The following is a 16,602-nucleotide window of genomic DNA, read 5'->3' as shown; positions in this document are numbered from 1 at the left end:
TACAGGGTGTATTGGAGCAAGGGATGACTCCAATAGTGCCTCTTACAGGGTGTATTGGGGCAAAGTATGACTCCACTAGTACCTCTTACTGGGTGTATTGGGGCAAAGGACGACTCCAACAGTGCCTCTTACAGGGTATATTAAGGAAAAGGATAACTTCAATAGCACCTCTTACAGGGTGTATTGAGGAAAAGGATGACTTCAATAGCACCTCTTACAGGGTGTATTGGAGCAAAGGACGACTCCAATAGTGCCTCTTACAGGGTGTATTGGGGCAAAGTATGACTCCACTAGTAACTCTTACTGGGTGTATTGGGGCAAAGGACGACTCCAACAGTGCCTCTTACTGGGTGTATTGAGGAAAAGGATGACTTCAATAGCACCTCTTACAGGGTGTATTGGAGCAAGGGATGACTCCAATAGTGCCTCTTACAGGGTGTATTGGGGCAAAGTATGACTCCACTAGTACCTCTTACTGGGTGTATTGGGGCAAAGGACGACTCCAACAGTGCCTCTTACAGGGTATATTAAGGAAAAGGATAACTTCAATAGCACCTCTTACAGGGTGTATTGGAGCAAAGGACGACTTCAATAGTAGCTCTTACTGGGTGTATTGGGGCAAAGGATGACTCCAATAGTGCCTCTTATTGGGTGTATTGGGGCAAAGTATGACTCCACTAGTACCTCTTACAACATTCTGCAATGTTAACAGCAAGTGGTTAGTTCCTTTCCTCAGCTCTATTTGTCACCTTGCTACACATGAATGGAAGCAAATACCAGACATTACGGCAGGAAAACAAAATTGTTGCATATGTGGACTTTACCCCAGAGTAACTCTAACAAGGCTTCAAACCAAATGAACCTATAACAACAGTTACTGCAATATGATTCACAATGACAGTTCCTGTATCAACATCAAATTCAGATGACTTAAGTTCCTGTCACAGGTGCCAGCAGTTTGACTGAAACAATGACATGCAGTAAAATGTATGTAAACTATTAAGATCAGTTCTAATGGAGGTTGCCAATATACACTGGTCTAATTAGTATCACAATGACCTACTTGGGCCAAAATATTTGGGCAGGCTGCAAAGGAAGCTGGGCCATGGAGTGGTCAATTCAGAGAGATTTCACTGTTTATAAATTTCTGACCAATTTAATCTATATGAAAATGTGATCATGATGTATGAAATAAAAACAAGATTGTTAATGGAGTTACTACAGGGTTACTGTAATCAGTATAGAGTTAATGTTAATTAGTACAGAGTAAATGTTAATTAGTATAGTGTTAGTGTTAATCAGTATAGAGTTATTGTTAATTCATTTTTTATGGGTTTAAATCTTCATTGTCTTATTAGAAATGACATCTTTTTACTGGAACATGTTACTGAAATTTGTGAACTGAGGAAGGGTGTCCACAGACGGGGGGGGGGGGGGGGGGGGGGGGGCGGGGGGGATTGTTCAGATTTTCAGAATCCATTGAAATTGAGACCAAATTAAAAAATAGTGAAGTCAAGGTATGTAAATAAAAAATGTCTGTGTAATTCAAAGCATCTGGCATCTTTCTAATCAAAAAATTTATGTATCAGAACAAAACTTGTGTACAGTTTATCACTTCATTAACAATGGCCTGTTCATTAGCATATCATTCAAAAGAGACCCCCAAAAACAAGAGTCTCTCAAAGGAACTGACATTCAAATAGCTGAACCAATTATTTTTTGTTAAAAAAGAATGGCATTATTTGCATTTAGGATATCACAAGAAGCCTTTTGTTAATAATCAAATGATGATATGAGGAGTAGCAATAAGAATTTTCAAGATTTTCTAGATGGCCACCATGGTGGCCACATTGGATATCAGGTTGATTCAGTACCAGTTAGATACCATAAGACTGAAGTCTTCCAGTGAAAACTCCTGGTCAATATGACCTTCTTTTCAGTAAGAGTAGTGACAACAAGATTTTCAAACAGCTACCATTGCAAACTATGCCTGACAATAATTAGCATCTTTTAATTTAGAACTAGACAGCTAAAGAAGTGTTTTACCTAATTCATTCATTCATGCTTATTCCTGCATGGTCTCTGCATGCCTGATCACACAGTGACATAACAAATCATCCTCTTAAGAGGCAAATTTTAGCCCTTAGGGATGACCTACTGGGTATGTTTATTACTAGACCTACTGGGTGTGTTTATTACTAGACCTACTGGGTATGTTTATTACTAGACCTACTGGGTAGTTTATTACTAGACCTACTGGGTAGGTTTATTACTAGACCTACTGGGTATGTTTATTACTAGACCTACTGGGTAGTTTATTACTAGACCTACTGGGTACTTTATTACTAGACCTACTGGGTATGTTTATTACTAGACCTACTGGGTAGTTTATTACTAGACCTACTGGGTAGGTTTATTACTAGACCTACTGGGTATGTTTATTACTAGACCTACTGGGTGTGTTTATTACTAGACCTACTGGGTATGTTTATTACTAGACCTACTGGGTATGTTTATTACTAGACCTACTGGGTATGTTTATTACTAGACTTACTGGATATGTTTATTACTAGACCTACTGGGTGTGTTTATTACTAGACCTACTGGGTACTTTATTACTAGACCTACTGGGTGTGTTTATTACTAGACCTACTGGGTACTTTATTACTAGACCTACTGGGTATGTTTATTACTAGACCTACTAGGTATGTTTATTACTAGACCTACTAGGTATGTCTATTACTAGAACTACTGGGTATGTTTATTACTAGACCTACTGGGTGTGTTTATTACTAGACCTACTGGGTGTGTTTATTACTAGACCTACTGGGTGTATTTATTACTAGACCTACTGGGTAGTTTATTACTAGACCTACTGGGTGTGTTTATTACTAGACCTACTGGGTACTTTATTACTAGACCTACTGGGTATGTTTATTACTAGACCTACTAGGTATGTTTATTACTAGACCTACTGGGTATGTCTATTACTAGAACTACTGGGTATGTTTATTACTAGACCTACTGGGTACTTTATTACTAGACCTACTGGGTACTTTATTACTAGACCTACTGGGTACTTTATTACTAGACCTACTGGGTATGTTTATTACTAGACTTACTGGGTACTTTATTACTAGACCTACTGGGTACTTTATTACTAGACCTACTGGGTGTGTTTATTACTAGACCTACTGGGTATGTTTATTACTAGACCTACTGGGTACTTTATTACTAGACCTACTGGGTACTTTATTACTAGACCTACTGGGTACTGTATTACTAGACCTACTGGGTGTGTTTATTACTAGACCTACTGGGTATGTTTATTACTAGACCTACTGGGTACTTTATTACTAGACCTACTGGGTACTTTATTACTAGACCTACTGGGTGTGTTTATTACTAGACCTACTGGGTATGTTTATTACTAGGCCTACTAGGTATGTTTATTACTATCACCAGCTGTGTTGACTTGCGGGGTATGTTTTTTACTATTGCCAGCTGTGATGACCTACTGGGTATGTTTATTACTATTGCCAGCTGTGATGACCTAATGTGTATGTTTATTACTATCACCAGCTGTGATAATTCTGACATCAAACCAGACTCAACAGTTTTGCCTGACACATGGATTTAATAAACTGACATGTAAGGCTGTAAAAACTAATAATGTTAAATGGTCAATCAACAGAATTCTGACTTCTCACCTTGCAAATGTATATGCAATGTATATCAATTACTGTTATTCAGGGACTTTTTATGATTCCAAAAAGGAGAATTGTTACGTGTTTAGGCTCAAATAAACAGTAACACAGAAAGAGTGAAAACAACAAGCTGTTTAAAATTTAACAAATAATTTATTTTCCTGGAAAATTCTGTAAAAATGAAGAAAAAAGAGAACTTATGGTTTCAAGAATCAAATCCAAAAATAATCTAAGAATAATCCATGAATGAAGTTGCAAATGTCCTAGTAATAAATGTTCTAATAATTTCAAACTTGAACCCTGATGTAAAATCCAAGATGGATGACGATGACGTATGCTGTAGTCAGTACTGTGCTTATCAAGAGTTCCTTGTAGAAATACAAATAATGGCACTCTGGTGTTGGAAATCCAAATTAAATTTGTAAGCAATGTCTTTCCCTGTGTGAGCACTCTTCAAAATATTTCCAGACAAATAACAGAATTAATCCTTTTGAATCCAAGTAATTTGAAACAACTCTAAACAAGACAACATAACACTTTAACTGCCCAACTTCTACTAAAAATGATTTCTCTAAAACATTGAGTTATATGGGCTTTCTAAAACATCAACAAGGGTCATGTGATCATCCCCTGGAAGTTTCTAGAAGGAAATTCTTGTAAAATATCACGTCCACCCAGTGTGACCCTGAGAAAGCAAATAATTTTCTCTAAGAAATAATAAATTTAAAAAAGTTGGTTATATCTTAAACGCACATCATCCCATCATGACCTTGATAACAACCAATCATTTTAAAATAAAACAGAACTTTGTTTACTAATTCTGAACCCAGGTAGAATTTTGATCAAAACTTGTTGTTTATAAACTAACAGTCAAGGTCAAACAATTTTCTGAAAAAGTATCATCTCTAGTGAACAAATTTACATTATAATAGCATATAATAGAATAAAATTTTAAAAACTGACAAATTAAATTAAATATATATATTAAATCAGATATACGTAACAAGAATCAATCCCATACATTGATGACACTGGTCTAGAGCCAAAATGCTTCCAAAATAAATGTAGTCAAACTTTACTAATTCTGAGTCACTGAGAATGAAAATGATGCTTAAAATTGTTGATTGGCTCTAGTTTTAAAGATATGATATTGGGTCAGTATATACAATCCTTGACTTGGGAATGGCAGAGGATAAGTGAGTTATAAAGGGAAGGGATCTCAATTTAAACCAGAAATGACTAAAATACATTTTTGGATCTATGGATAACTATATGATTGGTTTTGGAGAATACTTGCTTTTTAGTCAAAACAATAAATGATGCAATCTGAAGCTGCCATTGCATCATACATTACATGAATTGCATCATGTTATTCCTAGAAGTCATGGATGATGCAATCATAACTATGCTTACCTCACTTTTCTGAATAAATTGTCCTAAATCAGCTCTAGAAATCATACAGTACCATGTTCTCTTATTTATCAGTGTTTGATTTTGTAAAGGGATACAATTCTGTTTAGCCAAAGTGAGCAGAGATGACTAACATACTTGTGTGAGCAATGCAGATAACATCTGCTATGTTTGTGGCGAAGTGACTTTTGCATCACAAAAGCGCAGTATAACCACTATGGTTTAAAATGCTTATCACCTTTATTTTGGCTGCAAAATTGGAGATCAAGACAAGAGCTGGACCCCACACATTTGCTGCAACACTCGTGCAACAAATCTTTGCCAGTGGTCAGACAGGAAAAGGAAACTATGCTTTTCTGCATTGCCAATGATTTGGAGACAGCCATCAGATAATATCAGAAATTGTCTCTTCTGCCTGGTGCCCACAGTTGGGAAATGTGTGTCAAAGAAGAAAAAGTGGACTGTGCATTATCCAAACATTCCATCAGCTCTACACCCAGTAACCCACAGAGAAGGACTGCCAGTTCCTGATGCACCAGAATCATTCTCACTTGAGTCAGACAAGGAAGAGGATGAAACTTCTAGTCCTGAACCATCAATGTCACATGACCCATATTTTCTCCCCTCCTCCTCCTCTGAACCACACTTCATAACACAAGGTGAACTGAATCACCTTATCAGGGATTTGGAACCATCCAAGAGTAAGGCAGAGCTGTTGGTTTCCAGACTACAGCAGTGGAATCTCCTGGCAGGTGATGTTAGGGTTTCCATGTTCCATGACAATCAAAAAGATCTTGTCCTATTCTTCTTCAAGGAAGGAGATCTTGTAGGCTGCAAGAACACTGATGGTGTGATGGCAGCCCTCAACATCGTTTATGATCCAGATGAGTGGAGACTGTTCGTTGATTCATTGAAGATGAGTTGTAAATCTGCATTGCTGCATAATGACAATGTTTTGCCATCAATTCCAGTTGGTCGTGTAATCCATATGAAGGAAATCTATGAAAACATGAAACAACTTTTGAGGTGCATAAACTATGACCAACATCAGTGGCAGCTTCATGGTGATCTGAAGGTTCTTGCTCTCTTGCTTGGTCTGCAGACTGGATACACAAACTAATGCTGTTTTCTCTGTGAATGGGATAGTTGTAGGAGAGATTCCCACAACATCAAGTGAGACTGGCCACTCCAACAGTCATTGGTGCCTGGAAGGACAACTGTTCAGCATCCACCACTTGTCAAATTGAGGACGATTTTGTTATCACCCTTGCACATCAAGCTGGGTCAAGAACATGGACAAAGTAGCTTTCAAATACCTCTATGGAAAATTTCCAAGGTTAGGCGAAACTAAGATAAAAGGTCTCTTTGTTGGTCCTCAGATTCATGAACTTCTTTGAGATATTGCATTTGACCATGCACTACGTGGCAAGAAAAGAAAGCATGGAAAGCCTTCCAGTGAATGGCAACAAATTTTCTCAGAAACAACAAGGCAGAAAACTACTGGAAGTTCGTGAAAAACCTCCAAAAGCCATACCAAAACCTTGGTTGCAACACATCACTAAAGATACATCTTTTTGCACTCTCATCTAGATTTTTTTGCACAGAACTGAGGAGCAGTGAGTGACGAGCAAGGCGAGTGATTTCACCAGGACAATGCAACAATGGAGAAATGCTATCAGGTCAATTTGAACCCATCATTGCTTGCAGACTATTGCTGGACAGTGACAAGAGATGCTCCATTTAATGAGACAAGCCAAGAAGTACCTAGCAGACACTGAATAAGGATTAAACTATGTACTTATATATACATAATATTTTTTGCCTTTTGTTTCATTATAAATTGTATTTATATAACCCTATTGCTGTTTTTTTTTTCAAATTGTTACTTAAACAGGACAGATGAAATATTATCATGTAAAGCAACCATAAACACTTGAAAAAACCTAGGTTTACAATTTATGATCTAAACTCTAATATCTACACAATATACATAAACATAAAATGTAAAACCTTAAATATCTTGGAAACTTTAGCCAATTGTTTTAATTGTCATATTTCAATTCAGGACAACAAAATCCATAATAAGTATCACATTTTATCTCTGAAGCCGATGATTTCTAGATAAATTTAGACAAGTGTAATTACCAATATAAAGAATACCTACAAAAACTGTCCAACTTTATCCAATACAACAGTGATTCTCAAAGATTTTTTTGGCAGATGACTTGAACAACGATGAAGGTCTCAACGGACCACCAATTAATTGCTGAGGGTCTCCACAGATCACTTTATCATCTTTTCTAATGCTGTTAGTACCTTTAGCTGAGTTCAAATAACAAGCTGAAGCTGGTGTTAATAACAAGAACAGGCTCACATTAGTCGACAGCTAACAGAGCAACAAGTAGTATATCAGCAGTAATGACACTAGCTATGGAAATGATTCCCGCTCAAGCCATGAATGCATTGAAAGGCCTAGGTCTTTCTATAGCATCAGGCTTGAGCTTGAGAGCTTGAGAGCTCAGGACAAAAGTACAACTTTTCTCCTGATATGGGAAAAACCAAGAAGGGGCAATGGCAATCAAAACAATGTATGGGAAGATAGAAGAAATGCGCAGCAGCCTTATGAACGGTCTACTAGCACTTCAACTACAGCCACCATTGCAAATACATCAACCGCCCAGAAGTTGCCAACGTCTACACCATTAACACCCAGGAAAATTACTCCACCTCATACGAAAAAAATCATGGAAGCAACTACTCAACTGCAAGAAGGGGCTAAAGCTACACAGGAAAAGCGGACTGCTCTAACTAAACAACAGGAATCCGTTGCTAGAAGAAAGGTAGCATTAACCCCGTCACCACCACCACCACTATACCCCCCAAAATTCCATGCTGACCAGCCTGGGACTTTAGCAACATCTGCACCAAAGCCAACAGATCCAAGGGTGCTCCAAGGTGACAAGTATCAGAAAAACAAGCACATCGCATGGGAATATTCTAAAGACTACGATCTGGAGAATTTGTGGAGCAAACCAGCAGCCGCACAAACCCATGTTGTAATGAAGCTATATTAAAGTAAGCTATTACATTATGTAAACCACTCCATCTAAAAATAAATGCACTCGTGTCAGTGTAGATTCTGTAGGAAAGAAGGGACTGCAACTTTTGATGGTGGGACTCCTATTTTTACCAAAATGGGTGTCCTGGACTCCTAGTTTTAAAATCCTAGTGAGACCATTGGTTGGACAAGGTGTGACAGGGTCTGGAGAGCTCCACAACAACAGGAAGAGTTAGCGGCCTGGCCCCATCAGACAAGGTTGACTGCACAATGACCCTGTCTTGTCCAAAAGTGGTTCAGTGTTGTCCACAGATGACATGGAAGATTGAAGCCAGGAGGGCAGACAGATGGCTCAGCTACAAGGCAGTAGTTAAGAACATCTGTTAAAGACCACTCAACACTTCATGCCAAATTAGCTGTAATATCCTCTGGCATCGGACCTAACCAGATTGGGTGTCTTGAAGTCAAGCAGACTGCTGGATGTGATCCCAGGTTAAGCCAGCCAGTTTGCGGAATAGGTTGTTTCGAGTGTTAATTTTGCTACAGTTTTCTTCCGATGATCGTAGAATGTCAGTGATTTGACCAGAGTCACACCAAGGTATGTTGGTTGTTTTTTAGCTGCCCATTGAGGAAGATGAAAAGCTCAAGGTTCACATTTGCATTGTTAAGTTGGAATATGCTGGAGACTGTCTTTGTTGCTCTTGGCTATATATGCCATTTCTTGAAGAAGTCTGTCATATCCTCCAGGTCCTTGTTCAGTACCCCCTCAAGCTCAGCAAATGAGTGACTTTGGGTCCCAAGAGCAATGTCATCTGCATACATGAAATTGCACAACTGTGTTACAGTTAAGTCACTAATATAGACATTGACCAAACTTGGCAGAAGAACAGACCCTTGTGGAAGTCTATTAGTCTGACACCACAAGCTGCAGCTCTCTCTGATGTGCACTCTGAAGTGCCTGTTGTGAAGAAACCCAGTGTATGACAGTCATCATCAATCATGTCTAAACTAACGTATATACTAGCTTGTAAGTGGAGTCACACTGCAAACAACAAAGATCTTAATCTGCCATCTCGTAATGTACATGCAGATCAGGGTCTATTGTGTTTGTTCTATTGAATACCTGTAACAAACTGTATAGACCCAGACCTGCCAGTGCATTATGCATCAACAGATCTGGGTGTTTGCATTTGGACTCGTCAGCGAGTATAAATGGTAGATACTGGCTAGAATTAGAGTAGAGTGATTTACAATCACACCTGGAAAATGATGAAAATATCCTCTTAAGACAGGTGGTTGGCTAACAGAGGTTACCACTGAGGCAAGTTTAATTGTATTACAGGGGCCCCGAGTGGCCGACTGGTCTAAAGCGCTCTCCGTTACGCATCACTGCCATTTCACCTCTGTCTGCATGGGTTTGAGTCTAGGATTCGGCTAATGTGGGTATGTGAGAAAGCTTGCCAGTGGCTTCTCGTGGGTCAATTATTCTTCCCTGGGTTTTCCCAGGTTCTTCCTCCACCATTAATACTGGCTGCCATAAACAGACTATCGTGTGCTGAAAAATGGTGTTAAACCCCACAACAACAACAACAATTGTATTACATAACAAGTACTTGACAGAAATATGTTTTAATATGGAGCAACTCTGAATTCCAAATACTGAGTTTGGGGATAAAATGACTGTTGTACAAAGCATGGCTCCAATATGATCAACTTTTGCATAACCTGCTGACAAGTTAGGGTGTACCCATTTCAAATCAACAGCAGTATGAAAAACCTGGATTTGCAAAACATACCAGAGCATCCTGGGCATGCTATTTAGCAGTGTACCCCCACGTTCTAAGGCTAGCACTTGACTCATTCTTCTGAACTGAATTTTCATGGAAGACAAAAGCCTTAGTTGGCAAGACACTTCAAAATAATACCAATAAAGAATTCTTATATTCAAAAAGTCAGAAAGTAAAAGTGAATATTTAATTTAAACCAAACAAGACTAATAATTAAAACCAATAATATCAACCACAGCAAAGTTGTATTAATTAGCTGTCAATATAATAATTTTATGCCCATTATTGGACTCCATTTTCCCCAGGAGTGGACAAATCATAGACCATGGCTAGATTAACCCCATGACCTTTTTTTTTTTATCTGTTAATATACATTATAGAGTGTGGCTTTAATAATCATTCAACCAGCCCCTGCCCTGGAGAAAGTTGCCAACACCTGATCTTTCCTCACTGGGAATCTTAGTTTTCCAGACAGGACCTCCAATTTCTGGAGTGTTCAGGATTTTTAGTGTTGAAATTCTACAGACAGTGACAAATATATGTTTTTCATTTTATACTGATGTATGCTTGGGCAACATGCATGAAGCTTCCAAAATTGATGGTAATTACTAAATCCCCATTTAAATTGTCAAGAGATGTAAACATGCATTTAATGATACTAAACCTGAACAATCAGTTAAATATTCCATACCATTTTTCCAGTTTTAACCTAACAGAATCTGAGTCACTACAAGGTACTTTACTCAAGTTGCCTTAGCACTAAATAATCTACAAGTATTGCTGTGTTATAAAATACCAAACCAAACCTGTTTTAACATGACAGATTATGAAATTGTTAATACAACTGATTTCCTAGAGTTGTCCAAACAAAATTTGTTCCCAAAGGCACAATGAAAATAGTAATAATTTATTGGTGTGTATTACTGAATCAATATAGATACATTTTCATAACACTCATAAAAATGAGTGCATGTATACATAATTTAACATGATTTGCAAAGCAAACTCAAGTATGCAATATGAATACTGTAAATGGGTCACAGTCACACAAGTATGCAACATGAATACGGTAAATGAGTCACTGTCATATAAGTAGAAAACAATGATCATTCTATATACACCACAGAAGTTTTTCCCCCAATTGATGAATACAGCACTATTTTTCCCTAAACCACACCAATCAACAAAAATAAATAAATTTACTGTAATTATGCAAAGATGTAATTCTGGCACTTGAACATGGACATTAGTATAGCTGAGTCAATCACACCAACGTCGCAACGTTTTTCCAGAAATTTACAATTAACAAATTAGTATGGTGTTAAGGAATTAATTATTAAAAACTGTAGATCTGCCTCACTGAATCAAACTGAGCTTAAAAGTATGAATAAAAACAAAATCACTTGCCATGCTACAAGGGTGGATGAGTGGTTAGCATGGTAGACCCAAGACCAAAAGTTTGAATCATACATCAAGATCAGTTACTGTGGCACAACCTTGACCTTACTCCAATTCCCACAGCACACAATAACCTATCTTTTTTGCTGTGCCATAAAAAACCAAACCCAAATAATAATCTACAAATTTCAGATCCTAAAACCTTACACAGGCTTACTGAAAGATCTCTTCGTGTAATAAATACAAGAAATAAACACTTACTGAAAGATTTCTTCACGTAATAAATACAAGAAATAAACACTTACTGAAAGATCTCTTTGTGTAATAAATACAAGAAATAAATACTTTCATGGTATATAACCTTATGAGATGTTTTCACATTTAGTCTTAGTTTAGTTCACACAGGATTCCCTACAATTGTATTAATCTGTCCGAAGTGTGATATCTGCTAACGCAGTAAGAAACAATTGGAATACTTCACACTTCAGGCACAGGCCTTTTCAATTTTATCAATAGATCATGATAAAAATAAAGTATTGAAAATACATACAGAAAAATGTATCACTCTATACAAAACTGACTTTTTTGTGTTGTTTCTCAATCACTGTTTTCGTAATGATAAACTTTCAACGATCTGTGATTAGTGATTTGAATTATTGATGCAAGACAGTAATAGGATGAATAATTTTACATCTATATCTCATCAACAAACAACTGAATAGTGCTGATGGTTGCTTAACAGTTATACTGTCACATTTTATGAACCCATGGATTTGTTATTAACCCACTGAAATTGTATAACCAGTCTAGCATGACCACCTCCATATACTTAACTGATTTAATCAAGCTGCATGTTCCACATGACTGTGCTTGAATAATACAGCAATAACAAAATTTGCACCTCCATTTCTAATACAATAATAATAATTACGTTAAGTTTATCATCTGACAACTCAATCACTTAATAAAATGTAGAAACCATACAAAATATCTGACAGAACCGTGAAGTGATACATCTATAATGAGTAAAAACAGATATGAAGTTTTTTTTACTTCATTCATAATAAGGAACCAAAATATTGTTTCTTAACAACAGAAAATTACTAATCTTAATGCTCTTGTTTGCAAAAACATCCCAAAACAAGGAAGTAGGCATGTTGGCTGATTTTAATATACGAATTTGCTACCAGCAAAAAAAGAAAATGAAAATTCAGAGCACTCTCTGGCGAGTCAAGTCTTGTCAGACTGAGTATGCCAAAGATCTCAAATATTTTGTGGTACATGTACAGTATTTATATGTGGATACTTCAAAAAGACCCCGCATATGGAGCAACATTAAATCCAAGGAGGTTGCATTTCTCTGTGTTCATTCTGAAAAATAACCCCACCTGCAAAACATGCAAGCAACAAATCAATTTTTGAAATTTGCAAAAATTTCATGAGACATTCAACTCAACTAGTACAATAATGGTGTATAGAAACAAAAGCACAAAACTAATTTAAAACAATAATTTTATATTACCGAACACTGACTCTGAGAAGAAATGGTAGGAATCTCAAATTTCCACAGCAATTAATACACAACATTTGATCTATATCATTAGACAACTCAAGTGAAATATGTGATCTTCATCCAACCTTTAGACATTCTCAATGTAGAATAGTGGCATTTTAAAATTATAATACTCCAGAAACCTTAAGAGCGTTTGACAAGAGATTTTAGTGCCAGCTGAAGCGAGAAACCTAAAAAGTGTTTGGCAAGAGATTTTATCACAGATGTAACCTGTAACCAAAACCTGAAACCTAACAAGCGTTTGACAAGAGATTTTAGTAACACCTGTAGCCAGAAACCAAAGCATGTTTGACAAGAGATTTTAGTGACAGCTTAACGACAAACCTAAAAAGTGTTTCACCAGAGACTTTAGTTAAGATTTAGGATTTACAATCTGATTTCATTTGTTGAGACATTTTACATTTGGGGCAAAATGAAGAAAGAGAACAGAAAATCTGTTGGATTACTTTTTTACAACCAAAATTAAGTTCTGAGATTGTTAAATCTCTGATACTCTTTTCATATTGAAACAGGGTATTTCATACTTTGAAGGTTATTCTACTGTTCTATTGGGACAAGCTTCAGTACTTGCATCTATATGCATGCATCGTTTGAATTTAATTATTACATTTATCTTTTTCACATCAAAATATCCTCATAGAAATATTTAACAAAACAATGTTCCACACAAAAACCTCAGCCATGGCATAATAAAACCATATCTGGCCAACAAAATAACTTCAGCTCACTAAAAGAACCACACCAAAATCATAAGCCGGATATAATCATATTATATATAATAATAAAAAGTCATATATATATATATATATATATATACACCACTCCTGATGTCCCAGTTGTTAGAGCATCTGCCTCAGATGCAGTAGGTTGTGGGTTCAATCCCTGGCTAAGTCATACCAAAGACTTATAAGATAATGTGACTGGGTGGGATATACTTACCTACTCTAATTTTTGTCAATGTAGCCACAGCCACACATTTTTTCATTTGTCTTGAATGAAATTGTAATCAATATGCCAAGCTAGTGTTTTTTATTATTTTAAAGTTTAGTCAGAAAACAATTATGCATCACCAAAAGCTTTCACACAAAACAATGGTATATTGAATAACCTGCTGGCTTACGAGAAGTAGAGGCCTATATGAGACATTTTTCAATTAGGTTAATGTCACTTGAAATCAGTTAACCCTAACCTAACCCTAACCCCTAACCCAACGGCATGTTGATGACAGTACAAATACGTATTTTAAACTTTAAAACAATTCATATCTCAACATCCTCCAAGAGACTGACTCTCAGAATTTCAACTTAAACCAACTTTACCAATTTTGGTAATACTGTGGTTTGTTGTCATGAACATTACAATAATAAGATTTCATTTTTAAATTTTTGATTGGTTGAAAGTAAGACTGCTTCAATCTTTTTGGGGGAAATGGATATAATGGGAATAAAACTTCAAGAATAAACTGTTAAAATTGGAAATTCTGTATGAATTTTAAATATTTTATTATGGACCTATTGGTCATGATGCTTATCTGCAGCCCCTAAGGTCCTGTAATAAAGCAATGTGTCTTTAGTCAGTGGCATGGCTAATTACAACAGAATTCTATCTGTGATGAAAATTGTGATTTTCCAATAATAAACCCAGAGGCTGTAAGGGTCAACCTTGCAAATTCATTCTAATGTAGAAGTAGTTTTATCCTCAGGGTAACTTTCTATAAAAAAAAATCTTGGCCAGAATTCTGTAACAGTTGGTGCTGGCTTATCAACATACAAGTAATTACAGGGGGATTAATATACTGGCTTATCAACATACAAGTAATTACAGAGGGATTAATAGGGAATATAAACAACCCACTGTAGTACATGTAGTCATCAAATATTCAGATACTAAAATCAATGTTTTCACTTTACCATGTATGCTGTACCCCATGTATTTCAAGTTTATTTTAGAAATATACACATATTAAGTGAAGCGGGTAACTGATTCAGTTAGGGATTTTCTTTACAATTTTGATTTTGACTTAAAACAGCTTTATTAGTTGTGTGTTGCTGGCATACATGTTGTTTAAACATTACAGCTATAAATATTATAATGGCTTGATGTTTTATGGCAAGGCAAGATAATTTGCAAATATTTAATGGTAATGTTTACCCCCCCCCCCCCCGTAACCACAAAAACGTCTCTTTATATTAACCATAACAAAGTATGGCACACTGAACCTATTATATATATATATCCGTGACTCCACAAAGATAATATCCATATACACAAGGAAACTGAATATACAAGTAAAGACCTTATCTATAATCTGGGCAAGGCATATCAACATATGGTAGACAGCCAATTTAATACAGGAAGAAAAGAAGTATCACATTACACAAACAATAGAATACAAAGCATTGTTTACCCTGACATTGTCTTTTACAACATGATATGAGGAAAGCATGCAAGACAATAGCGTGGAGGAAAATAGAATCGGGTAGTGCTAATTATTATACACTTAAACTGAAGTAGGCTGCCCAATTGTTCGGTTCTTAAACCGTTTTTAAAAATCTAGAAGAAATATACAAACATTACCATGCCCTGTTCGACCAAGGCCAACAATGTTCACTGAGTTCAAAGACTGAAGAGGTCTGCAACACTGTCACTCTTTGTACATAGGAAATGATATCGTATAGGCTATTCACATTAAACGAGCAAAAATTACGACAACTTAACAGTGATGTATGCATGCTCGTATGTAAACCCACAACAACAAAAAAAGGATGTATATAACGAACTAAAATTTCACTGGTTTCTATTTTATTGTGTTCTTTTTTTTAGTTTTGAAACATACTTTATATATTTTTATTTTATATACCCAAACTGCAGATTGACAATGGGTGTTTATAATCCATGTCACATGTAAGTCGGACAGATACTAAATGGTCAATAATTAACGATCAATGTACACAACAAACAACCGTTATTTTAATCTTCCGCCTCGGACTCCCAGTGTAACGTTCTGCATTCTATGCGTGCAGCAAATAATAAACTTACCTTGCCACCCAGACATCCTTGATGGGACCGTAAGGTTGAAATTCTCTTTCAATTTCATATTTGCCCACTCGGCTACCCAGGTCCCCAACGAAGATTCGGTACCCTCCCCGAGTTCGATCCAATACGGCCGTATCGGCCATAGTTTCACTTGTACACTGATATACGATGATGTGGGACACTGAAGTTGTCAACGACGAAGAAAGAGGAACACCGTTTTTAACTAGGTTGTTGACTGTGCAGAAAGCTGTACGGATATTTAATCGGTCGTAGCTCTGAATTCGGCACTTCATGAACTCCGCAAGTAACAAACGATCTGCACATACGAAAAAACAGAAGAAGAAAAAAAGACACAAACAAGCAAAATATCCATTTTTTGTTCACCTACAGTGGGAAGCTGTTGTAGTAAAAAGACTTTACTTTAACAACAGACGAGCTTAGTAACAAAAGCCTGCGAAATAAAGTCATCTGCAGAATTAACTTTTATGATAGTTTTATGGTGTGTGTGTGTGTGTGTTTCGTAAATTCATACACTGATTTAAATACAGTACAATCTGTCTCGTAGGCCGTGAGTGAAGAACCTTAATGAAACAAATCGTTACAAAATTATTACAAAATTATTTTATAAAATCA

At 36.4% G+C, this 16,602-nt stretch overlaps 1 protein-coding gene across 2 annotated transcripts in view; it reads right to left on the bottom strand.

The window, feature by feature from the left end:
• Positions 1 to 16,207, bottom strand: part of LOC149802846 (uncharacterized) — a 155,748-nt gene extending 139,541 nt beyond the window's left edge. The window contains exon 1 of one of the 2 annotated variants that reach the window (XM_089952302.1): positions 15,973 to 16,207. In XM_089952302.1, the coding sequence (XP_089808428.1) occupies positions 15,973 to 16,112 (140 nt within the window). In that variant the 5' untranslated portion in view covers positions 16,113 to 16,207. The remainder of the gene's footprint in view (positions 1 to 15,972) is intronic. The other variant, XM_089952301.1, reaches the window with a different exon arrangement.
• Positions 16,208 to 16,602: the final 395 nt, after the last annotated feature.

Source organism: Sinohyriopsis cumingii, chromosome 3, assembly GCF_028554795.1.
Source record: "Sinohyriopsis cumingii isolate HCF-2022 chromosome 3, ASM2855479v2, whole genome shotgun sequence".
In the NCBI taxonomy this organism is placed as follows: Eukaryota; Metazoa; Mollusca; class Bivalvia; order Unionida; family Unionidae; genus Sinohyriopsis; species Sinohyriopsis cumingii.
This window is presented reverse-complemented; position numbering and strand designations above follow the sequence as displayed.